This window comes from Thalia democratica, chromosome 7 (assembly GCF_965202585.1).
Source record: "Thalia democratica chromosome 7, ktThaDemo2.hap1.1, whole genome shotgun sequence".
NCBI classification, from domain to species: domain Eukaryota; kingdom Metazoa; phylum Chordata; class Thaliacea; order Salpida; family Salpidae; genus Thalia; species Thalia democratica.
The window spans coordinates 32,101,363-32,127,535 of NC_139171.1; the positions used below are offsets into that span (position 1 = coordinate 32,101,363).

The 26,173-nt window shown below is 26.0% G+C and overlaps 1 protein-coding gene across 2 annotated transcripts; it reads left to right on the forward strand.

Annotated features, from left to right (window-relative positions):
• Positions 1–1,622: 1,622 nt before the first annotated feature.
• LOC145840557 (protein phosphatase 1G-like) lies at positions 1,623–26,173 on the forward strand. Of its 2 annotated transcripts, none has more exons than XM_082947857.1 (15): positions 1,623–1,756; positions 3,663–3,732; positions 3,889–4,034; positions 7,623–7,734; positions 9,704–9,786; positions 10,743–10,854; positions 12,905–13,023; positions 13,400–13,502; positions 13,693–13,797; positions 15,666–15,861; positions 19,252–19,375; positions 20,394–20,493; positions 23,631–23,760; positions 24,862–24,970; positions 25,846–26,173. In XM_082947857.1, exons 1-15 carry the CDS (start codon positions 1,643–1,645, stop codon positions 26,026–26,028), a joined length of 1,806 nt encoding a protein of 601 aa, XP_082803983.1. In that variant the 5' UTR covers positions 1,623–1,642; the 3' UTR covers positions 26,029–26,173. The 2 variants fall into 2 exon arrangements, with proteins under 2 accessions (XP_082803983.1, XP_082803984.1); XM_082947858.1 differs by having other exon boundaries at positions 10,746–10,854.

Below are 26,173 nucleotides of genomic sequence, written 5' to 3' on the forward strand. Positions count from 1 at the left end.
TAATAAAAAATATATATAAAATTAAAAATAAATATTTAAAATAAATTTTAATCATAAATTTTTATGTGGTTTTTTTTTCAAAAATCTTCCAATAAGTTGTTTGTAGTATTGAAAAGTATATTTCCCAAAAATGTGAATGAAGTTTTTTTAAATGAAGGAGGAGATAGATTTTTAGTAAACTTTTCACTATTCCAAAAGAATGGGATTCTATAATGTTGTATTAGAATTTTTACAAAACTTATTACATCTCAAAAATTAGTTCAAGTTTTTCTGTTCTCAAAAAATGAACATTTATTATAATACTTAAAGCTTTGAAATATGTTAATATGTTAATTTTTGTAAAAAAGAAATGGATCCTCTGTGCCCTTGAATTTAAATTTTGGTAAAAATAATATTTTACAGCTGACAATTTCATTTATTTATTAAATATATATTTAATAAGGCATTAATTCTTAGAGATTTAAACAAGGAGAGCCTGTAAAAAATAAAGCAACTGTTTCTGTACACTAAAACTTAACAATTTTGATATAATAATATTAAGACTTAAGTATTAAGGGCATAGGGGGGTCCACCTTGATTTTCACAAGTTGATCTTATTTTGTAGTGTTTTACTTGAGCTATCGGACATTTTTAATTGCTTCAAAAATTCAAATTAACTTTTGAGATGTAAGCAATTAAAGTCTGTGTGATCAATAGATTCCTTATGAAAGGGGCAAACCAAAAACACAAAGAAAATATTAGATCTACCCTTTCCTTCATTTTTTAATCAATAACTAGAAAATGATTGTATTCAGTAAAAAAAATGAGTATAGACAAGTCTTTTCGTATCTTTAAAAGTATGTATCTCATAAGTTTAGTGAACATTGAATGTAGAATCATACACATACAACATTTCCTTTAATTATTAAGAAGAAAAATGAACATGAGATATAAGTAGTTTGCGCCATTGGCAAAAACCTTTTTGTTAAGTATTTGAAAAAAACTAGATGACTTTAGAGATTTTTTGACTTTGACTCAAAGAGTGGCAACCCTGTTAAGGTAAATAAAGCTTAAATCTACTCAGGCCATTCAGTCTTTTAACAAGTTTTAAACTTAAAACTAAACCTACTAAGACTAGTTAAAATTAATTCAGGTTATTCTAAAAATTAAAACTTCTTTTAAGTTTTTAGCAAAACAAAGAGTTATTTCTATGACTAGGCAACAGACTTCTTTCAAATTCAATTTTTTCCTCGAAATTTGAATATTTTTTTTTGCTATCTTGATATTTCATGATGCTTAACTAACATTTTCTGTTTCAGTTCAAAATTTAACAAACTCAGTTGGTTATTTTGCCTCTTAATATTATTTTTTCAAATTTATAGTAGACTCACCAAGCTATGTTTTTTGTTACTCAGGCTAGATTTTTTACTTATATAAAAAGTATACTTTAAAATTTACTTAAAAAATTTCTTCAACAAGTTAAAAAATTGCCACCATGATTTTTATAACTGCAACTCTTTTAATTTGATAAAAAACTTGATGGGATAATTTTAACAATATGATTTTAAACTTAACAAGACTTTTAAAATATTTTAGTCTCATTTACTATTTTTTCAACAAACAACTTTTTTGTTCACAGTTTTTCATACTTGTAATATTAAACATGGGAAGCTACCTCAGCAAGCCGAACACAAAGACAGTGGACGAGGAAATAGGATCGAACGGGAGGTACGAGTGCGGCATTTCGGGAATGCAGGGATGGAGAACCTCTATGGAGGTTTGTTTGTTGCTTTTCTCAATACAAAAGTTACAAAGTTTTGATTTTTAAACAAAAAATAAGTTATTCTGTTTGAAAGCTGTTCTCAGTGTGATAAAGATGGCAAAAATGTTTATTTTAAACAAAAATGGACTTTAATGTGAAAGCAGAGTTTAGCAACACATGTCCTGCATACCATATTTGACCTGTCATTTAAAATATCTAGCTCTAGTTCTGCATTTGTATTGAAAAATAATTTGATGAAAAACAGCAAAATTAATTTTTTAATAACAATTATTTACAAACTTGCTCTTGCTTTGGTTTTAGTAAACAATAATGCTTAATGAATTATCAGTTTATCACTGTTTTGATTTTTAAAGGTTAATTTTAATACTTAAAATTTTTCAAAATTCCAATGGCTAGCTAAGACTTTTTATATTAAATTTAGCGTTTACTTTTAACTGCCTGCTGATCCCTGATATAAAGGTTTTTTTAAAAAAGTATAAAAGTTTAATTTAGCTTTTGTGATACAATAAGTTTTGTAAAAACTTTTGTAAACAAAACCAACTTTTTTATTTAATAAATTAAAATATTGACCAAAAGTGTACCTCTAACTTTGTTTCTGGCTGGCTACTTAAAATTTTTAAGAAATGTTTCCTTAACAAATTAAACAAACTTATTTGACGAAAAATTACAAATTTTAAGTATAACAAAAATTTAAAATGTTGTAAAAGTAGAAAATATTCATAAATAAAAAGTTTAAAAAAAATTAAGAGTAGGTAAAGACATTTAGTATTAAAAAAATAATAAAATTATATTTATGTGTAGAATAAATGTTTTTAAAGAAATATATATTTTAAAATTTTACTATATACCATTTATAAGTTACCTAATTATAACTATAAACTTAAAAAACTTATAACCTAGAAGATACTTTAAATTACTTCCTTTTGCTTTTGGGCATAGGGGGGGGGGGGGGGTAAACACCCTTTTTTGGTTTTTGATCTTATTTTATATATAGTTTTTACTAAGCTACAAGATGCTTTTTACAGATTTTAAAAAAACAAAATAGTTTTGATATAGCCGGTCAAAGTCGAAGCGGACAATAGGATCCTTATGGGAGGCGCAAACTAAAACGGCAAAAATAGACTATTTCACTAAAAATCTATCTTCTCCTACGTTTTTTGAGATAACTACCTCAAACTTTCAGGAAATGTTCCTTGACATATTTAGGAAATTCTGTCGGAAGGAATTTTTTTAAAAATAAAAAATAAAAATTTTATATAATAAATAAACAAAAAAAACCGGTTTTTTTTTGTTTTTTTGTTATAAAATTATTATTTTTTAGTTTTTTTAAATTCTGTTTCGACAGAATTTTCTAAATACTGCAAGGAACATTTCCTGAAAATTTGAGGTAGTTGTCTCAAAAAACGTAGGAGGAGATAGATTTTTAGTGATTTCTAGTTATTTGAAGTTTTAGTTTGCGCCTCCCATAAGGATCCTATTGTTGCCTCTGACTTTGACCGGCTATATCTCAAAAATTATTTTGAATTTTTTAATCTGTAAAAAGCATCTTGTAGCTTAGTAAAAACTATATAAAATAAGATCAAAAACCAAAAAAGGGTGTTTACCCCCCTATGCCCTTAATAAGTTTGGTTTTCTTATTTAAAATATACAAAAAGACCTACTTATATAATTAAGACTATATGTAGTGTCATCCATTTTTTCTAAAAAGTTATTTTTTGTTATAACATAGCATTTTTATATAAACAGTTTATGTCTTATAACAAGTAAACTAAAACTTAGCATTTTGACAAGGTTTCAAACAAACTTTATCTTCAAATTAATAAAAAAATCCTGTAATACTTTCTAAACTATGCACTTTTTCATAGTTTTGCTTTATTTTTAAACTATAATTTACTTAAAGGACGCCCACTGTGCTGAGTTGGACTTTGATGAAAAAACTGGATTGTTTGGCGTTTTTGATGGGCATGGAGGTAAATTAAATACAAAGACTAAAATTTTTTATCAGAAAATAATTAAATAGTTTTAATACTATAATACTTTCTTTATCTCATAAATAATATTCAAACAAGGAAATCATGTATGGACATAAATTAATTTTACAATTTAAACTTGTATTTTTTTCACAGGTTGTGACGTGGCAATGTACGTGGCAATTCACATCGCTAAGGTCCTCCATGAAACAGACAGTTACAAGAGTGGAAAGTTTGAGAAAGCCCTAAAAGACACCTTCATGGAACTCGACAAAAACGTCTTGGACAAGAACACAGAAGATGTTGGTATTAATTCATAATAAATTTTGTTTATTTAATTTTTGTTACTTATGTAGTTTTATAACAAGTGTAGCACCACATACCTTACAGTTTTAAAACATTATTGCCCTTTTCCTCCCAAATTGTTTTTATTTAAAGTATAAGTTATAAACTATAAGTTCTGATATATTTTGGTTTAGAGCAGGGTTTCCCAAACTCATTTTCTAAATCGCCCCCTTTTCAGAAATTTGAAAAATAATCGCCCCCCACGATTTTACAAAGTAGTTTTTCTCTTTAGTACAAACTTTTGAGTCGAAAAAATTGCGTTCAAATTTAATTTAGTCTAGTACTTCTTATGCACGCACTTTTGAGCTGTGTTCAAAGTAGTTTTCAGGGCTTGAGAAAATAAGTTACAACCGTTTTCTTATAAGCCCAGTAAAATTTATTAAAATACTTAGTTATCCAAAAGCCTTGTGTAATCTGTAATCAATCCTGTTTAGATATGAAATGTTTAGAAACTAATGGAACTTTTAGGGTAGTGGTAGACAACTTTTGAAGACAGCAATTCATATTTACTAAAAAATATTTTCTAGTTTTAACTTGTTAAAAAAATGTAATTGCGGGCTGCATAATTTAAAAAAATAACATATAAGAAGTTAAAAAACTCGAGTAAAATTGTAATGAAATGATTTAGTATTATTGTGATCTAGGAAATACTATTGTGAACTGAAAACCAAATTGAAATGGATTTCAAAATATTAAGTATCTAAAAACTAAATTTTGTTTATTTTGCACAAGTAGTATTCAAGTTACTTAGCGGGTCGAAATTTGACTGGATCTTAACCGTACGTTACCCATCTGAAATGTTAACTGAAACCTGACATTAAAAAAATCTTTCATAAAACGAATTTCGGAGATTTAGAAGTTAATATGTACTAAGTAACTTATTTAAGCCGCATAAAATACTAAAATTATTTTATAAATAGGCATATTCTAAAATTACTATACCAGAGTAAAAAAACTACAAAAGAATGAACAGCTTATTTTACACATAATAAAATGATATTGGAACATAATTTCTGATCTAGTTATAGGAAGTTTGACCGACTGGTTGATTATCACACATGAAAAGTGGTTTCATCAACAGCTTCAGTTGATGCAATAAAATTATTAATTTCAATGCTAAGATATATTATAAGCAAGTTAGTTGCAAAGTTTAAAAATTAATTTTTAAATTTTTAACTATATGTTTTGTAGTAGAATACCATTAAATAGTATTTGATTTGGAATAACCTTTAGGAAACTAAACCTTAATTTTAACATTTTCTTTTCTCTTAATTTAAATTAAAAAAATCAAAAGTCTTACAGTTAATTCTGTGAGCAGAAAGTAATCTATTAAAAATTTGTTTTAATTAGGTTAAAATTTTGTTTTGTAACTCTAGCAGTCTTGTTGATGGCTTATTTAATACTGTTTAATTTTTTTTAGTTATTAGCCTATAATAATTTACCGAAACAAAATAATGAAAAACTAAAAGCTAGTGTTGAACTATTAAAATAAACAACACATTCTAATTGCTAATATATTAAAAATTAAGATAAAACAAAAAACAGTTGTATTAATAGTTTAAAATTCATTATTATATAGATTTTTTAACAATAATAAATCAAGTTAGGAAATAAAATTGAGTTTAAGAATCTTTTAAATGAAAAATTTGAAGTCATTTCAAATAGAGACCTCAAATCTATATTCTTTTTAAACCAAAACAAATACTTCAATCACTATGCTATAAAAACTTTTAGTGTAATGTAAAACAACAAATATAAACTACAAAATTAAAAAGGTCAAAATAAAACTATTAACAGATTTAAGACATAAACCATTTATTAAATACAGTAGACTTCCGCACTTTGAACAAAATCAAAAGGTGCAAACTCAAAAACTATTACCCTTTTTTTACAAAATGATAAATTTAAATATGTTATATGCAATAACGTTATGAGTAAACATGAAATCAACTAAAACATAAAACAAACATTACTTAAAAAATATATCTATATAAGCTATTAAAAATTATGTATTTATAGTTTTGTTAATATTTAGTTAGTAATAGACCTTACTTAAGTTAAATTTTAGAAATATAAATTTGCACTTTTTTTTGGGTAAAAAGTACGAACTCAAGGGGAAGTCTACTGTAATCAATATTTATTAGGCATTATGCAAACCTGTTGTAGAATAAATAACTTAATAAAAATAAAATTAAATCTTAATATAAAAAGACTACTGAAATACAATACAAACCAGGTTAAATAAAAAGTATTTTAAAAGATCAAATAAAATAAAAAACTTTCATAAAGTTATGTCTGCTACTGAAGTCTAATATAATGTGAAGGATGAGGTTAATGACTGCTTGCAAGTTTTTTCTAATCTGATTCTTAATCAGTAAAATAAAACCTTCGTTACAAATATCTAGATTAGATCTTTTGCTTAAGATGTTGATAACTGAACCGAAAGCTTTCTCAACAACATAGCTAGAAGGAAAACTATAAACAAAATTCGTCTCAAATGATTGGATACTTTTGCCTTAGTTTTTGTTGAGTCCAAAAGCTTTTATATCGGTCTTTGGAAAAATTTACTTTAAGTTCATGGTCAGTTTTTAAATTTGGGAAGGTTTTCTGTAAGTCATTTACTTCAAAAAGATCTGCCTCGAAGAGATCCATAGTTTTACCTATATGATAGCTTTTTTGTGTCAAATAGAAATTTTACTACTTAATATGTTGAAATTGTTAAAAATTCCAGATTTGTTAGGTTTTTTTGCCTAAATTGTCAAATTCCAGTGTTTTTAGGTTTCTAGGTAAATTGGCAACCCTGTACAGTTTTATTTCTTAGTCTAACTTAGTGACTTTTCAAAAAACAATTGGAAATATCATGAGATGATAGTTAATAATATATAACATAGATTTTTACCAACCATTTATGATCCCAATTAACATATATATATATGTCAGGTTATTAAATGGTGAGAGGGATTCCGATCGTCTGTGATCTATGTAATTCTTTAATAAGAAAATATATGAATGAAAATATGTAATTTACTGAAAGTAGGAGTCTTAAGTACTTTTTTTTTTCTCTGTTTTTTACATAAACAAAATAAACTTTTTTTGTTTGAGTTTTACCTCAGAGTAAAATATTTAATAGCAAGCTAAAATTAGTAAAATAGCAATATAAAAATTAAAATTTTTATGACAGATATAAATTTTAAAATCGCCCCCTTACCAGTTATCGCCCACCCTTTCGCCCCCTTACTAGTAATCGCCCCCCGACTTACTAAAATCGCCCCCAGGGGGGCGATATCGCCCACTTTGGGAAACCCTGGTTTAGAGTTATAAGACTTAGTAAAAATAAAATTGTACATTAATTGTAATAATCATATTAAACTTAAGTTTTTCATCATTTTCTTGTTTAACAAAATGTAACCTATTTTCTGAACAACCTATCAATGACCCTACTGTATTTTACAAATTATATTTTTCTTATAACCTTATCTGATTTTATTCCAATTTTTCTCACAAGCAGTTACAAAGCTTTTAATTTAATCTAATAATTTCTTAAGGCATTGAAGTTCTTGCAAACTTACTCTTCAAGCGAAAAGCTGCCAAACGTTGAAGAATTAAAAAAGCAGATTAAAGAATACAAAAAGGAAAGCCAAAAGCAACATAAAGAAGGTTTTACTTTTTGAGAACTTTTATCAAAAAATTTTGATACAAATGAAAACAATTATAGTATCAGTAAAATTAGTTACTAAGAATTAATTATGTTTGCATTAATTCAACATAATTTATAGTTTAAGATTATATTATTGAAATTGACTTCAAAAAAAGTGCTCAACTTACACAATGTAAAGAGCTAAATATAATAAAAACAAATGTTTAAGCACTGCTTTGGTTTATTACCGGTTTCGGTGGGCCTTAGCCGACCTTTTCAAATAATTTCAAAACAGTAAATAACATTTAGACATTGGCAGTAATGTGAATCTGAACTCATTGATGCGTAAAAAATAAACATTAACTATTCAAATTTTAATGAAAAATATTGGTATTAATTAATAAAAATAAAAGAAGTAATACTAGTTTAATTAATACTAGTTTAAGATTATATTAAAAATCACAACAAAGAAAACACTGTTATACTTATATTCTTGAGAGAGAAAAAAAACAGGCTTGAGTAAATAAATTTTTGCACTTTAATTCATCCTTTTTAGCTAGTTTTTAATGTGATAGGATTTTTAATCTGAGTGTTGATAATAACTCAAGTTTTTTATCTTAAATAAATACGAAGTAAAGTTTGCAGAAGTATTTGTTTACCAAGAACTATTTTATTTTTTTTATCTATGATTTTTTTTTTGTTAACAGTAGGCATTTAAAGTTTTAAAAAGTGTTTTGATCAGGGTTGCCACTCGGTCAGGAAAAGTCAGGAAATCAGGAAAAGTCAGGAAATTTTTTTTAAAATGACAAAAGTCAGGAAAAGTCAGGAAAATATGGGGGGTTTTGAAAAAAAGTCAGGAAAAGTCAGGAAATTTGATAAAATTAAAAAAAAAAAAAAAAAAAAAGTCAGATTTTGTGAGTTTAAATTTACAAAATTACTTGTTTTCCAAAGCCTTCAAATGGTAAAAATTAATTCAAAGTCCTATAAAGTCAGAAAAAAAATCCAAAATTTTCCTGAAATTTACAAAAATATTTAATTATATTTTAAATGCCTTCATCTGGTATAAATTAGTTATATATCCATTATAAAACAGCAAAAATTTTCTATTATCATATTGAACAAGTACCCTACTTGAACAAGAAAATTTTGTAAGCTTTTTAGTATTGATGATCTGTAGCAAGGACACATTCATAGTGAAACTGTGATATATAAACAAAAGTTTATCTAGCATAATTATTAAATCAAAGTGTTTTTTGTTGAAGTAAATGATTCAATAATTCATTAGATGAAGAGGTTAAAGTGCTAATAAAAAAACGGAGAAAATAAATTTTAGTACATACATTAAAAAAAAAACAGTATTTGATTTAGTTCTTTATTGATTCAATGTTTTAACTGTAAAAGTTCGTTATTGTTTTAAGATTTGAGTTGTGAAAGTTCCTTATTGATTTAAGGTTTTAATTGTAAAAGTTCCTTATAAATTGTTTCGATTATTTAGATACATTCATGTTAGGAAATGCTAAAAAATTTGTCTTTTTTCAGACAAGCTGTGTTTATAAAGTGATAATACAAGTATTTTGCTTATAGAGCTGTTTATTACAAACATCAATCATACACAGATGATTCAAGTGATGTACTGGAAGTCTGGTGATTGAATTCAGCAAAAAACTGATGTTTTTAACCGGTATTAAAATTATATTGAAGGCTTTATATAGTTTCAAGTGTTAGGTTATGTATTTTAGAATAAGTTTAATTTAAGAGTTTGATTTAAAAAAGTCAGGAAAATTTTTGTAAAAAGTCAGGAAAAAGTCAGGAAAAGTCAGGAAATTTTTCTCAACTTGATCAGTGGCAACCATGTTTGATACTTCTTCTTGATAACTAAGTACTTTAATAAATACGTGGACTTGATAGCCATTTAATAAAATTCCCAGAAACCAATTGCAGTTATTTGCCAAGGATTAAAGTAATTTTATTTTTATAATTTCATTACAGCGGAAGACGAAACGCAGAAGTTGTGCGAAGAAGCAACGATGAGCATCGAAGAAGTGTTGAAGAGATACGAAGTCATGGCTGTGGTGAGATTTTTATTTATAAATTTGTACTTTGTAAATGGTGAGATTTATTTTACAAATTTGTACTTTGTAAATGGTGAGATTTATTTAACAAACTTGTACTTTGTAAATTGTGAGATTTATTTTACAAATTTGTGCTTTGTAAATGGTGAGATTTGTACTTTAACAAAGTTTGCTGTAAGATTATTGTTTATAAATTCGAGCCTGGTGTTTTAGTTGATGATTTTGAGTGTATTGAAAACTTTGTAGTAATGTGATAAGTTGGTAAAAAAGTAAACCACTGATAAAAATATACGAAGTCATGGCCGTGGTGAGACTTGTTTTACAAATTTGTAAATGGTGAGATTTGTACTTTAACAAAGTTTGCTGTAAGATTATTATTTACAAATTCGAGCCTGGTGTTTTAGTTAATTTTTTTGGGTATATTGAAAAATTTGTAGATATGTAATAAGTTGAGTAAGCAGAATATTCGAAAAAAGTAAACCACTAATAAAAAAATACGACAAATTAGTTTTACCTGCATATATTTTAATCTTGATTTTAGTTTAATAACCTTGTGTGTTTACTTCAAATTTATAGCTCCAATTACATGAAAATGGCAATATTAAACGGTTATCTGAGTCTTCCGAATATTTATTGCTAATTGAAGCTGTATTTGCTGTCAATTATCAAGCTTGTAAACTGTTTTAATTTTTGCCATAAAATTTCTTTTAAATAATTTAGTTTGTGTTCTGAAAATACTAGATTTTTTAAATATTTAAAAAATCTTCAAGTTATGTATGAAGAAATTGTCTCAATTATTAATTGTTTGTTAGTTATTTTTTCTCAGTTATATAAATTTAATAAACATATTAGCTGCTTTGGCACACTTTCTTCTTTTCATTTGAATTGGCTGTGTTATTTACACTACTATCATCTATAATTTTTTTTTTAGTTTAATTTATTATAACATAAAACAGAAGAAGGCAGTAGAGGATAGCGTTGAGCCAGAAAAAGCCACCAAATCTTCAGCTAAACACGAAGAAAAGAAGGAAAAGTTGGAAAAAGCTTTGGACGACGCCTCAAAACCAGGTTATTTGATTAATTGTGTTTTTTATCTTGAAAACAAATTTCTTACTTGAATAAGTTATGTTATTTTTGTAAAGTCTTATCAATTTTATTGCCATATAGGTACCTAGATAACTGAGTAATAATAAAAAGTACTTATATAAGTGCATAATAAACCGACAGAAGCTAAATAATTTTAGTAACTAAAAAAAAAGCTTAAAAACCTATTAGAAAATTTGATCAAGATTTCAAACTTCTAATAATACGAAATTGTTAAATTACTTTTGGCATAAATACTTAAAAGCCAGTAGGCTTGGTTTTACTAGTCTCTTAAAATTTTGCTAGCTCGTTTTTAATTAAAAAAATAATTATCAATTTGTAGTAAGAACTTTTGAGTATTATTGAAAAAATAAAAAATTATACATAAATATGTACATTTTAAATTAGTCCCTTTTGTAATCTTTTTTAATGTTATACTGAGCCTAGTACACTGTTAGTGACAACACGAAAAGTACATGATATTATCGGTAAGAAAATTAAATGTTGATTTTATGAGTGTGATGAGAAAATATCCTTTGATGTTGTTATTGGTATTCATTATAAGCAATTAATTATAGTTTATGGCTTAAAAATTTAAATTATTTGTCCAGGAAAAATAGTTTTGTTGTGTCAAAGATGGTTTCTTTTAAAGAGTACAAATTTTAATTTTACACTCTTGTTTTAAATTTGTTGCAGTAAAATTTAAAAGGTGACCATGCAGATTAAGACCAAGTTTTTTTAATTTAAAAAATATTTACACGAACAACAATGCAGCCTACATCAGGGTTTTCCTTTACTTACTCTTATAAACACCTGCTTGGCAGAACTTAAATAAATAATCGTTCACATTTGTTAGATGTCGCCTACATATTCATAACATAATAATTAGTCTTAACTTGAATTATCTAAAAAGCTGTTTAATAAGTAAGTTTTCCATTAATTAATATTTATGTTTTCATTGAAAAAACAGTACTAGATTATGCTAAAAGAAAGTTTTATATACACACACAAAAAAAAGGTGTTAAATAAGTGACATATCAATAAAAAAAGACAAACCATCATTTTTTATTTCCACAAACAATACAATTTCGTATATGTCGGTCAAGTTTATAGTAATTTTGAGAAAATTAATTTTTAGAGTTTTCAAAAATGATTTTGTTATAAATTGCTGTAATTTATCATACTAAAAAAATTCAAACAAAGTTCAAATATTTTAGTATTATATATAAAGTTTTTTGTGATATTTGCATATATAATAAAAAATTAGCTAACTTTATTCAATTGACCATATGTTTTTTATCAAGATGTACTTTTTTGCTGAGCAATGTATTTTTTACCTAATTAAACAACCTTGTTAAAAAGATTGACTTAACAAAAACAATAAAGTCTAACGGAACTAGAAGGAAAAAAAAAAAGAGCTAGCCCTAATTAGTTTATTTCTTTGAGCTAAACTTATTTTTTAGAAATTATCACTTCAGTAATTTGTATTGAATTATTTACATTGAAATTATAGCTTTGAGATTACGTTTTGTAAAACCAGAAAAATATGTGCTTGAAAAATTTATCTTAACTGAGTCTGGTTACTAAGATTTTACAACTTTTTGATTAACTGAGTTACATTTTAAGTAGTTTAAAGGCAATTTAAGTTTAAAAAATATTTTAGATAAAATTAAAGCTACTCTTCACGTGAAATTTTCAATAATTTAATTTTTACAATATATTTGTGGATATAAAGTTTAAATAATGATACAAAAGGTGTCAATAAAATGTCAAAACAAACTTGTTTTGTAAATTTGAAAAGGATAAAATTAACAGTGTAAAACAGTTATAACTTTTTCGGAACTCATTTTGAAAGAACTTTACCTCACTAGCGTCTCAATCTATTCTTTGTTTGCTTTTAACAACTTGACCATAAACCAAAATAATCAAATATATACTTTTAAAGTATTGTTCAAAAATGTAAAACAGACTTGCTTTAAAAATACTTATCTACTTAATGATTTTTTTCAAGCATTGAAAGTTGTTATTGTTTCAGTTAAAGAAGAAAGCAAAGAAACTTCTGAAGAAAAAACTGAAACTTCTGAAGAAACTACTGAAAATTCTGAAAAAAACATTGAATATTACACTCCCAAGCCTCAAAATGGTGTTAAAAAGGTTGTTTAGTTAAAATTCATGAAAACAGTATTTGATTTTTAACACAAGAAGATTTAAAAACAGTTCGAACAAATTACGTTGTAATGTTTTATGTCAACACCCTTAATATTTGTTAACAGTCATTAACAATTTCCATGAAGTTCAATATCGTTAAACGAAAAACTATTTTTTTCTGTAAACAAAAGAATCATAAAACATAAACAAAACATTAAGAATAGAAAAAGTCTTCTATTTGTATAAGACCTATTTACAACAACTGAGGATCTCCTATATGTAAATATAGGAGTGAAACATTGTTTTGTTAGTAATAAACTGTTAGAATAAATATTGGATAAATAAAAGAATTAAGTTTTATTTATTTTTTGCAATTTAACAGGAAGACGACTCAAAAGACGTGAAAAGCTGCGGTGATTCGTTGGTGAGCGGCTCGGAAGAAAAATCCGAAGAGAAAACGAGCGAAAACGGAAGTCCCTCAAAAGGTTATTATCAGTTTAAGTAAAATATTAAAGACTGTACAAAAAAATATGTTTGATTTGTAGCTGATTGATTACTTTGGTTGTGGAAAAAAGGATCTGCATTGAATAAATCAAATTGATAACACCAATTTATATATTGTTATCACTAACTTAACTTGTACGGATAGCACTAACCGGTCTTAATATTTTAAAGGAGAAACTCCCAAAAAGCTGACGAAGGTGAAGCCGGAAAAAATCAAGAAATCACCGCAAAAAGTTGAACTTGACGATGAGGAAGAAGACGAAGAGGATGATGCAGGTAAAAGAAATAATAATAATAATTATAAAATAACAAAAAATAAAATTATAAGGAAAATTTTTCTTACTTTTACGGACCATTCTTTCGAAATAACGATAAGATTTGACCACTCTTTTGAAATAACAGTTAGAAAGGAGAGTTTCAATTTGTTGTTGAGGTGATTTTTACATTGGCTGTTATCAATGAGTATAAAGTACATAAATATAGTATTTTGTATTCTTTTTTATGTTTTAAGTTTACTTAAATTGATACAACTTGTATATTGTGTTTTATGTCACATACCTGTGCTTGGATGGTATAAAATGTAAAAAAAATAAACATCATATTTTTCTATTGAAAAAGTTATTATAAGTAAAAATAGGTTTACTTCAGTCCTTTTTATACTTAAAAGTTTAGCAAATCAATATGATATTTGGTATTGTTAGTATAATTTAAAACATGAAAAAAAGTCAAAATAAACAATAACTCACAATAGAGTAAGACTTGCAAAAAAACTGTTCAAAGTAATATATAAAAAAATTACTGACAAACACCATAAAATTCTTTGGGAGTTATACAAGTTTTTTTATTACTTACCTACTAAATTCATTTCCCCAGTTTTAAGAATTTTAACCATATAGATAATAAGAGTTCAGGGCATAGGGGGGGGGGTCCGACATTTTTTTTACTTAAAATAACATTGTATTTTATATGAAAGCTTAAAGTACAAACTACAAGCCAGTTTTTATAGAATTAAAAAATCTTATTTAACTTTTGAGATATTGTAATTACTATATAAAGCTTCCGATGCAAACGTATGGACCACAAATTTTTCAACGTCAATTTTCTCAAAAAATTAAAAAATCACTAAAAACCTATCTTCTCCTTCGTTTTTTGAGCTAGAGACCTCAAACTTTCAGGAAACTTAACTTTTGTAATTTAGAAGACTTTGAACGTTAGAATTTTGAAAATATAAAAAATAAAAATTTAGATAAAAAACACAAAAAAATAAGTGGTTTTTTTTATAAAAATTTTATTTTCCAAAATTAAAAAAATTCCTGCATTCAATCTTTTTAAAATTTAATAATACATTTTCTGTGAAATTTTGAAGAAAATTGTTTTACAAACGAAGGAGGAGATAGATTTTTAGTGAAATAGTCTCATTTCGCATTTTTAGTTTGCGCCTTCCATTAGGAACCTATTAAGGTCACCGACTTTGATCGCTCATATCTCAAAAAAATACTTTGAATTTTTTCAAGGGGTTAAAAATGTCTGATAGCTCAGATAAAACTCTATAAAATAAGATCAACTTGTAAAAATCTAGGTGGACCCCCCTATGCCCTTAAACAGTTTTACTTTTGCTAGGTTATTTTGTTTCTCAATAAGATATATTCATAATGTCTGGGTCCGAAGTTAAAGAAGTAGTGGCTACATGCTATAGTATCTTTGATTATAGTAAATCACTTTATTTTAGGGTCAATTAGGTATTATAATTTTAGGTTTTATATTAGGGCCATTTAATTAAAAATTACATGTTGTTGTGTTTAATGATTATGATTGAGTTAAAAGACTCATATTATACATTTAAGGTTTAAATGTTATTACTAAGGGTAAGGCAAGCAAAAATGAAACAAATTTATAAGCAACTAATTGTTTATAAAAAATACTTCTGAAAAAAAAGTGTTTTTTTTTTTGAAAAACAAATGGCTTATAAACAAAAAAAAATAGCGTTAGTTGAAAATTGTATTTTCTCAAAAACATCGAATAATATTTTAAAAAACATTTCAGATTTCCAAGTCATTATTAAAACAGTATGCTAAGTGAAAAGATTGCAAAAAATCACACACACACAAAGTCAATCATTTTGTCAATCATACCATATATTTCAGACTTCCAAGTCAACACGAACGACGACGGATCGGAGGAGGAATCCGAGGAGGAGGAATCGGAAGATGAGGACAGCGAGGAAGAAGATGACGATGAGGACAACTGGGAGGATATGGACGAAGCCGACAAGAACTCCGCATTTATGCTCAACAAGTTCATACAGGAGTCGAGTTCTGTGGAGCAGCCCGGCCATGATAGGTTTGAATAATGATAAGTATAAATTAGTTTATATAATTTAATTAGTGTTTGCTCAACAACCCTTTATGATAAATTGGGTATTATCAAATAAAGTAATATAAAATTAAATTAAGTATTTCAAAAATATTAAGTTTAATGTTTATATCATCGACAAAAAATTTGTTGAAAAACCTGTTTATGATATGTTGAATAAGAAATAAAAAATACTTTGATTTTAATACTAATTTAATGAAATCTGTTCAAAAATGAATCAAGCTCTGTGGAAAAACCTGTTCATTATAGGTTGAATTAATTATGTGCTTTTAGAGCATGTTAACAATAATTAGTTTTGTTTAAGTAAATAAAGACCATTGTCTCTCAAAGTGTGCACAAAAGTGCTTTGTACCCAACCCTGATAAGTTGGATATAGATGTATTTAAAAATTATTTAGTTGCAAGTTTTATATATTAGGTGGTTTGTATATTTCTATTGACAGGATTTTTTAATTCCATGGATTTTCATGGATTTTTAAATTCTACAAAAAAGCACTGAACTTCCCTGGATATAATTTAAATAATTATGAAAATCTTGTTTACAAATTTTTTGCGTAGTGTTGAAATGTTGCTGATAATGTACTGTATAAAGTGTTTTTTGTTGTTGTAGTACATTTGTGTTTTAGAGTTAAGGTTAAAAAAAGTATACTTTTTTATATATAAATAAATTTAAAGGGAAATTAAACAGTATTTTTATTAAGAATTTTGTTAGTTTTGAATCAAACTTATGTAAAAGAAATAAAGAATAAAGGGTAAAGTATTTAAGTGGTTTTAAGAAAAGCTAATATTTTGCTCAACGAATAGTACTTTACCTTAAAATATTAATCAAAATTGTTTTTGTTTAGAGATTAAAGCTAGCTGATATTTATTTTGATTGGTGTATATTTTATTTATTGAAGCTCAAGATTTGAATAAAGTTTTTCTTATTTTAAAAGTTGAAATTAAAAGAAAGTTGTTAATTATTTTAAAATTAAAGACAGCTGCTGAGCAATTTCAACTGATCTACTTGGATTAACCTGCGCACGATAGGTTGGCATATATTAAAAATAAATAAATAAATTATTTTTAATTTTTAATTAAAAGAGAGTTGCTGAACAATTTCGTCAACAATCCCATCTACTTGGATCAACGTGCACATGATAGTTTGGCATATTAAAACAATTTAAGTATACTAATTTAAAAATAACCACAGTTATTAGGTTAGATGTTGAAAATGTTTGTAAACTCATTTTGAAAAAAAAATCCACATTTTATAGAGGATAAAACAATAATTAGTTGGTATATAGAGACCATCACTTTCAAAATAGTACATGCTAAACTTTCTAGTGTGCACAGGTTTTTTGTAATTTATTGAGCACTGCATTTGCAACCATTTGAGGAGTATTTGAGAAGTTTTTTTTATGTTTTGTTTGGTTTAAGAATATGGATTTTAGTAATAGTTTACTGAATCAATTAGGTTTTTAGAACATTCAAATTTTTTTAGCTTTTTGAGGAGCTAAAACTTTGCAATAAGTATTGATTTATTAATGTTGACCTCATTGAAGTATATGCTAGCTTTTTCAAACTAATTTTTGCAAATATTTTCTATTTCAGCAAAATTAGAATGGTCTAATATAACAGTTTTTTTATTAAAGCTGAAATTTTTAAGAAATTTACTTAATTTTATGGTTTTAAAAGATTTGGATGATTAAAAATAGGAAAACTAAAAAGATGAATTAAATTAGAATTGGTTAAATAATAAAACTATCATCCAACGCACTTAACAGTCAGCAGTTCGATATTTTTTTTTTGTATTTTTCCATTTTACAAGCTAGCATATCAACATTAAGCTGAGAAGTAGTTGAAATTGCTAAACACATTAAAAAAAAAACTCAAACTGGAGAAGTATAAATATATTACTGTCGGTTGGGCTTTGAACAGTTTTATAAGCAATCAAATCAGCAGATTGTGTATGGATACATCATTTCTCATATATTTGAATAAATTACTTCAAAACTTTGGTTATACAAACCGAATAAAGTTTTATTTAATTCAAATTTCTTGCAGGAAAAGATGAGACAATAAAGGGTTTCAACACACATATTGCGACTTAAAAAACGGACACATCAATAAGAATCATGATTAAATCGATCTTTTTTTATTTGATTAAAATATTAGACTGCGTCCTTCAAAATAAAAATAGCTGTTTACCCCAATGACCTTAGTCTGTTTAATTTATTAATATATAGTTTATCTAAAAGTTCAAATTAAAAAAATTTAAATCTTTACTTCAAGCCCTTAAGTTGTTAATTTTGGAATAATTTTAAAGCACACAACAAAGTTTGACATATTGAAATAAGTAACAACTTAAGTTTTATCAAATTATACAAGCGCAGATAAATTAAACATATATATCTGTATATAATAGTATGTATTTTTTTTTTGAGACACAATAATAGTTATTTGTATCTTTTAACTCTTGTCTGATCAATATTTATTTATTATTGTTTAAAAATAAATTGAACCATTGCTGTTAAAATAATTTAAACCTATTTTTATTTTGTTAATAGACCAACATAATGTATTAAAATAATGTATTTTATTGTTTGGTATTGTATATTGAAAGCAACTCTTAGTTTAAACATTATTAGAGTTATGTAATTTATTGAAAATAGTTCTGACAGTACATGGAATAATCTAAACTAAAACATTTAAAAGTCTTGATATACTACAAGGATGAATTTTTAGAATAAAGCTTCCTATAATGAGTGAACTAGTACAAAAATATTACTTTTCATCCATACTTGTTAATTTAATGTTTATAATAAATAGCAATGATTTACATATATTATCATTACTGTTTTTATATTGTACTTGAATTTTAGTGTTGTGTAAAACATTATCAATTAATTGAGCACAACACGCATAGCTGATATCGGACATACTGTTATTCTTATCACTATTTTTATTATTTCAGGGTTGCCAAAAAACCTGGAATTCTGAAAAAAACCTGGAGTTTGAGAAATTTAAAAAAGTCCGGAGTTTTGAACAAAAATCACTGAAAAACGTGGAATTTTAAACTATTTTTACATGTAATAAAAAAAAATCAATAAGATACGAAAAATCTGTCATAAAGATTAAAAAAATAATATCATTACAATTTTTTTTTGACAGCACAATCAAAGTAGCTTTACAGTATCTTTTCAATGTTGTTCTGCTATTCAAGACAACAAATTCAATTTTATTTAATTTCAAAATGAACCAAAACACTTGTATCCAAAAACCTGGTGGTAGTTTAGAAAACTTGGAAGAAAATTCTCAATAACACCCTGTGTTATAGTTATTTTATTATAATAATAAATAATAATTATTATCACAGCGGAACAACGGCCACGGTGGCGCTGTTGGTCAACAAGAAGTTGTTCGTAGCGAACGCGGGCGACTCAAGGTGCGTGGTGAGCAGGAAAGACGGGAAAGTGCACGCCATGAGCGAGGACCACAAGGTTTGTTTAATTTTTTTTTTAAGATAAGTAAACACTAAAAGGGTTGTAGTTTGCTGCACATTGCTCATTAGTTATAGATAAATACTATAAGGATTGTGTTTGAGTAAACTTTTTATTTGCTCGATCAGCAATAAGTTCAATTGTTTTTTTGTTACAAAGCAGCTCACACAGCCATGAGTGAGGACCATAAGGTTTGTGCTACATATTATTTATAAGTAATAAATATATAGTTTATGTTTTCTATAAATGATAAGTGAACACTAAAAGTTTTGTAGTTGGCTGCATATCGTTGATTAGTTGTAAATAAATTTTATAAGATTTGCGTTCAAGCAGTTGAAGTGTTTGGTTGTTAAAATATGCGTATATAAAATCCGTTGAAGTGGTTTTCATTTTGCCATTAAATTTATTGAATGAAGAGGTTTTCTTTAAAATTATGTTATAAATCAGCCTAGACCCTCCTGTATAATATGATTTAACTTGTCTTTTTTGTACTTAGAAGATTGCTTATAAACAGGTTGAGTTTTCATAAAAACAGTCAAGGATTTTATTGTACTTAAAACCTGGTAATTGTTTTAATGAACACAAGTACTGTACTTGGTAAGTGTTCATGTATTTACATATCTTAAACAATGATTCAGTTATTGGGTGAGCACGTTGTATAGTAGTGGATCTTTTTGGTATACTTTTGTATACAGTTGGCAGAAATTAATAGAAACATACTTTCGTTGGCTGCTTAACTTTCGTAAACTTAAAGTAGAAGATTTTAATTTTTGTAACTAAAACTATAGCAATATAATGATATAGTTATCATCCAATCACAGTAATACAATCTTGTTATTAGATATATTTCAATACAATTTAGTGAAATTTTAATTCAGTGGTTATTCTCGTAATTTTATAAAACTTAGTTTACAATTATAAAACTTACTATTTGATTAATTGTTTTATTATTTAAAAACTATCAGCTCACCTTATGTCTGATATGTTTATTGTTTTGATAAATTTCTTATATTTTCAGCCGGAAGACGAGATAGAAATGAAGAGGATACATAAGGCAGGTGGTGAAGTGAGCGAACAAGGAAGGATAAACGGTGGATTGAACCTAAGCAGGGCTATTGGTTTGTTATTATTTAATTTAAATATATGTATTAAGGGTTGCCACATAGTTAGAAAATCAGGAAAAGTCAGTTAGAAATGGAGGTTTTTGAAAAAAAAATCAGGAAATTTGACAAAATAAAAAAACATTCAGTCAGATTTTGTCAGTTTGAATTTACAAAATTCCTTATTTTCAAAGCCTTCAAATGTTAAAAATTAAACAAAAAATCCTTAAACGTCAGACTGAAATTGCAAAATTTTCCTAGAATTATAAAATTGTTTAATTTCCAAAACCTTCATCTCGTAGAAATCAATAAAATATCGTTTGTAAAACTGCAAAGTTTTTCTATTAACATATTGAACAACTACCCTACTTGAACAAGCAGTATTGTAAGCTTTTTAGTATTGATGATCTGTAGCAAGGACACTTCATATATAAACAGTGATACATACACAACAATTCATCTAGCATAATTTTAGAATCAAAGTGTTTTTTGTTGTAAATAAATGAGGCAGCAAAATTTGAAGTAAAAATAAATAAAAGCAAAAAGAAAAGAAATGATGCCCACAAACTTTGGCTAGATTTAGAGAAAAGATTCTCTTCGACAAGTGTAGGGGCAGCAGATGAGAATGATTTAAATAAATGAGGCAAATGATTTAAACTGCCAAGAAAATGAAGCGGGATGCAGACCAGATGAAGGAAACTATATGTTCATTAGATGAAGAGGTTGAAGTGTGAATAAACAAACGGAGAAAATGAATTTCCGTACATATAAAAAAACAGTGTTTGATTAAGTTCTTATTGGTTTAAGATTAAAATTGTAAAAGTTTGTTATTGTTTTAAGGTTTTAGTTGTGAAGGTTCGTTATGTGTCATTTTGTTTATTTAGATACATTTATGTTAAGAAGTTCTAAAAAATTGTATCTTTTTCAGACAAGCTGTGTTTATAAGGTAATAATACAAGTATTTTGGTAATGAGCAGTTTATTGCAAATACATCAATCATACACAGATGGTTCAAGTGATGTAATGGAAGTTTGATGATTCAATTCAGCAAAAAAATATTGTTTTAACCTGTATTATAATTAGACTGAAAGCTTTATATAGCTTTGAGTTTTAAATTATGTAATTTAGAATAAGTTTAAATTAAGTATTTGGTAAGAAAAGTCAGGAAAATTTTAGTAGAGAGTCAGGAAAAGTCAGGAAATTTTTCTCAGCTTGATCTGTGGCAATTACTTATATTTGAATATTAACTTAAAAAAGTATAATTATGTTACATAATAAATATAATATTGGAAGAATAAAGCGTGAATTTAATTTAAGCAGGGCTATCGGTTTGTTTTATTAAAGTTATAAATATACAACATATGTGTATTATGCTAAAATATGGTATTATCTATTATATTATTACATTTGTTTATTTTTTATAAATCTAAATATATAGCTGTATTAAAATCTGGTACCTTATTTAAAAAAAAACCTTATTCAGTTGTATTATTTGATTAAACCTATAAACAAAATATCTGATCAAGATCGAAAACAAACTTTGAAAACTTGTCAATTTTTATATCAAAGTTGTCAAAATGTACCCTGTCTTTTTAAATTAATTAGGTTTATAAATTCTTAACAACTGGAAATGTTTAATTAAAATTATTAAATCTATAAAACGCCTTAGAATTATACAAACCTGTCGTAGTTTAAGCTTTTTAAATGGCATAAGTGGGTGTCAAACATTTGTTTTAATAAAAAATAAAATTGGTTCATGTTTGAAAGCGTATAGTAAATATTATAAGATGATTTTTAATCAACAAAAAAATGTTGAATTAGCTTTTGAGATATTACAAATTTTGTAAAAAATCGTTATAAACGTATAGAATTTTAAATTTTATAAAGTTGTTTTATTAGTATTCTGAAAAACTCACTAAAGTTTTATATCCTCTGTCATTTTTCAAGCTATTGACCACAAACTTCAGGAATTGTTCCTTGCATTATAAGAAAAAAATCCTGTTGTAAAAATTAAAAAAAGAAAACTTAATATAAGTTTTATAATCTAAAGAAGAAAAAAATCATTACTTTCTAGTTTTTGTAAAAAAGAAAAAAATACTTGAACTTTAAACAAATCTTACAATAGCATTATTATTAAGTACCTTAAATTTTAAGAAAGGTTGCTTAAAAACTGTAGGAGAAGATATATTTTTGAAGTACAGTAACCTCTCGCATCTTAACGCACTCATGAAGTTACGCACTTTAGAATTCTAAAAAAATTCAAAAATAAAACTTTTTTTTTTTGATATTGCACAAATTAGGTTTATTGTATTTTTTAATTTAAAATATGTTTTTAAATGCTAACTCACCTCTCAAACTAAATCCTAATTCAAAAAATTTAAAAAATAAAAATTTTATAACAAAAAAACTAAAAAAAACTGTTTTTTATTTTATTTGTTATAAAAGTTTTATATTTTAATTTTTTTTTAGTTCTTTTCGACAGAATTTTCTAAATAGTGCAAGGAACATTTCCTGAAAATTTGAGGTAGTTGTCTCAAAAGACTAGGAGAAAATATATTTTTAGTGATTTCTAGTTATTTGCCATTTTGGTTTGCGCCTCTCATAAGGATCCTATTGTTGCCTCCGACTTTGACCGGCTATATCTCAAAAATTGTTTTGAATTTTTAAAATCTGTAAAAAGCATCTTGTAGCTTAGTAAAAACTTTATAAAATAAGATCAAAAATCAAAACAGGGTGTTAACCCCCTCCCCCCTATGCCCTTAATAACTTGTAAGTTGCAAACAATAACAACTGATAATGTAGTAATAAAATATTATTTAATTTAGTTTATTGTAACTAAAGCTGTTTTGCTCCTTAGAAAGACAACTGTAACTTATTGCAACTATCTTTAACAGTAATCTCACGTGTATATATTTACTATTTTTTAAAATATGATATTCAGCAATTTTTTTACATGTAAAAGTGAGCTGAAATCAATCTTATCACAGTTGTGTAGTATTATGTATTACGATCAACTTTGATTGAAATCAATTTTTCAATTGTTTTACTGACACAGTCAAGTTTGTTGTATCTCAAGATGTTTTGAGAGTCAACTGAAGATTTTTAACCAGCTCCAACAATATTCTGTCTAACTAATTGTTTATTCCTACAAACAGGCGATCACAATTACAAGAAGAACAAAACGTTGCCGCACGAAGAACAAATGGTTTCTTATGTCCCGGATGTAACAACCATCGAACTGAATGAACACGATGAATTTATGGTGCTTGCATGCGACGGTATTTGGTTAGTTGGAAATGATTGGTAATTAGTAATTCATTGATTGTAAATGTACATATTCACGATTGAAATGTATAATTATTGTTTTGAGAAAAAATGCTTGCCATGGTGTTTGGCCGGTACCAATTTTTATAAGTAATTAGAATGATTTATCCTAAAAATAAGAAAATTTCTTTTGACGGTATACGGTCCGTTTTCAGTAAAAATAATTAAATGTAATGATAATAATACTTAATTTAAATTTTTTTATCTAAAGTTACAGAATGTTGCATGAGATAAATCAAATAAAATTTGAATAAAAGTAAATTAAGTTAAAAAAGGTTCTTCAATGAATGAGTATCTAGCTGAGTAAATTAATGAAGTGCAAAATTATTTTTGATATTATTAATTTTGTTATTCAGATATTTATCATTGTTGTAATTTCATAATAAACTATGCTCAAGAAATAAAAATTATATGTCTACAAAAAACTGTTATCAAAGTTGTGTCTATTATCTATGATGGTAATGCTCATTCTGCATATTTGAAATAGTTTTAATATTTTTTGATACAAATGTTAGACTTAAGCACAAATTTTGATAGTTTAAATAAGTGATTTTTCATAAAAAATTACCAATCATACTGTTGTACAACCCATTTTCAAAGTTTAAAAAAATTGGTCTTTAAACTTGAGAAAGATAAAAGTCACAAAAAAGTTTTATTGAAACATTTTCTTAACAGTTATTCAAAATAGGAACTTGTTGATTTTAGAGTATTCCTTGAAAGAAAGATGTGATAAATTGACAACTGGTTTGAATAGATTTTAAGAAGTTTATAATGTAAAAAGTTTAAATACCATAAGCTTAAGTTTTGTATTTTTTCATTATGTAAACGAAAGAACTCCGTTTTAGGTTCCAATTTGAACATTTTTAGAGCAATTTCACTATGAGTAATTATTTAATTTTGAAATACGATTGTAGAAATGTGATAAAAAGCCATCCTAGTTTAATTATTTTTTGGTATCAAATCAATCAAATTGTATGCTTATTATTTATTTAAAGCTTTAGTAAAATCTTAAAATAATGTTTTTATTAGATGATATAAAATTGTTATTTTTAATATATATAGGAATGTAATGGAAAACCAGGCAGTTGTTGATTTCGTGCGAGAAAGATTGTATCCTGAAAAATACAACAAGAAAGATAAACCCCTCAGCTTAATTGAAATCAACAAACAGGTAATTACAAAAATAAATTTTAAAGTTTATAAACTTATCAAAATAAATGTAAATACATAATCAGGTGAGTATACAGTTATATTTTATTGTAATTTTTTTTAATACTCAATACTATCAATTAAAGTAGTACATTTGACTGAATAAAAAAAGAGTAAATCTAAGAATATGATAACTAAAACTTATACTTAACATTTTCAAAAAATAGTTTAAAAATATTTAATTTTAAAAGTTTATTGCTTCACTATTTTGTTCTTTCGTTCTTAAGGAACAAAAAAATTTGATAGATTTACAAAAAAAAAAACTTTTTTTTTTTATAATAGTTATACACTTCGAGTTTTTTAATTTCTTTTTTATGTATGAAATTTGACAAATGTTGATCCAAAATTGTTTTCATATAAAAGATTTCATTAAAACTATAAAAAGTAATTCAACTTGATTTAAAAGTTAATATATGTAATTTTATTCAGAAATAATTAAATCTACTAAATAAATAAAATAATAATAATTATTATTTTTTAGTTTTTGTGTTGTCATTTTTCAATTATCTGCAAGTTTCAAGTTCTTCAACATTTCCAATGTTTAAATTAGTATATGAAATAATTTTTATAGAAGAGTAATTGTATAGAAAAAAATATTTTCATCAAATATCCAATTGATTTTCAATTTAAATTTAATAAAATTAAACTTTAAACTATAATATTTTCTATGGTGTTCATTGATGTTTACTAAATAAAACAAATGGATGTAAAGAAAATTTTAATTAGATTATTTTAAACTCAACTTCAAAACAACCATTCATTCATTATAGTATTTATAATAAATTATCATTTATATTATGTATAAGAAGAATATTTTAGTGAAAATAATTTCAACAGTTGTTCGACAAGTGCCTGGCTACATCCACATCGGGCGACGGTACCGGATGCGACAACATGACCTGCATGATCGTCAAGTTCCAACCCGATTGGCTCAAATCAATGAAGCGGCCGTCCGACTGTGACGACGAGCTTCCCGCCAAATCACTAAAGCGCGACGACGAAGTTCCCGCCAATTCTTGAATATAGAACAATTTGTCACAATGGTGCGTTAACACTGAAACGAGAAGGATTCGAATGCAGTAAATAGTTTTTTAATTTTAAAATCATTCCTAGTTTTCGGCGGATTGCACACTTTTAACGCATCGTTGTCTTCACATTTTTTTTG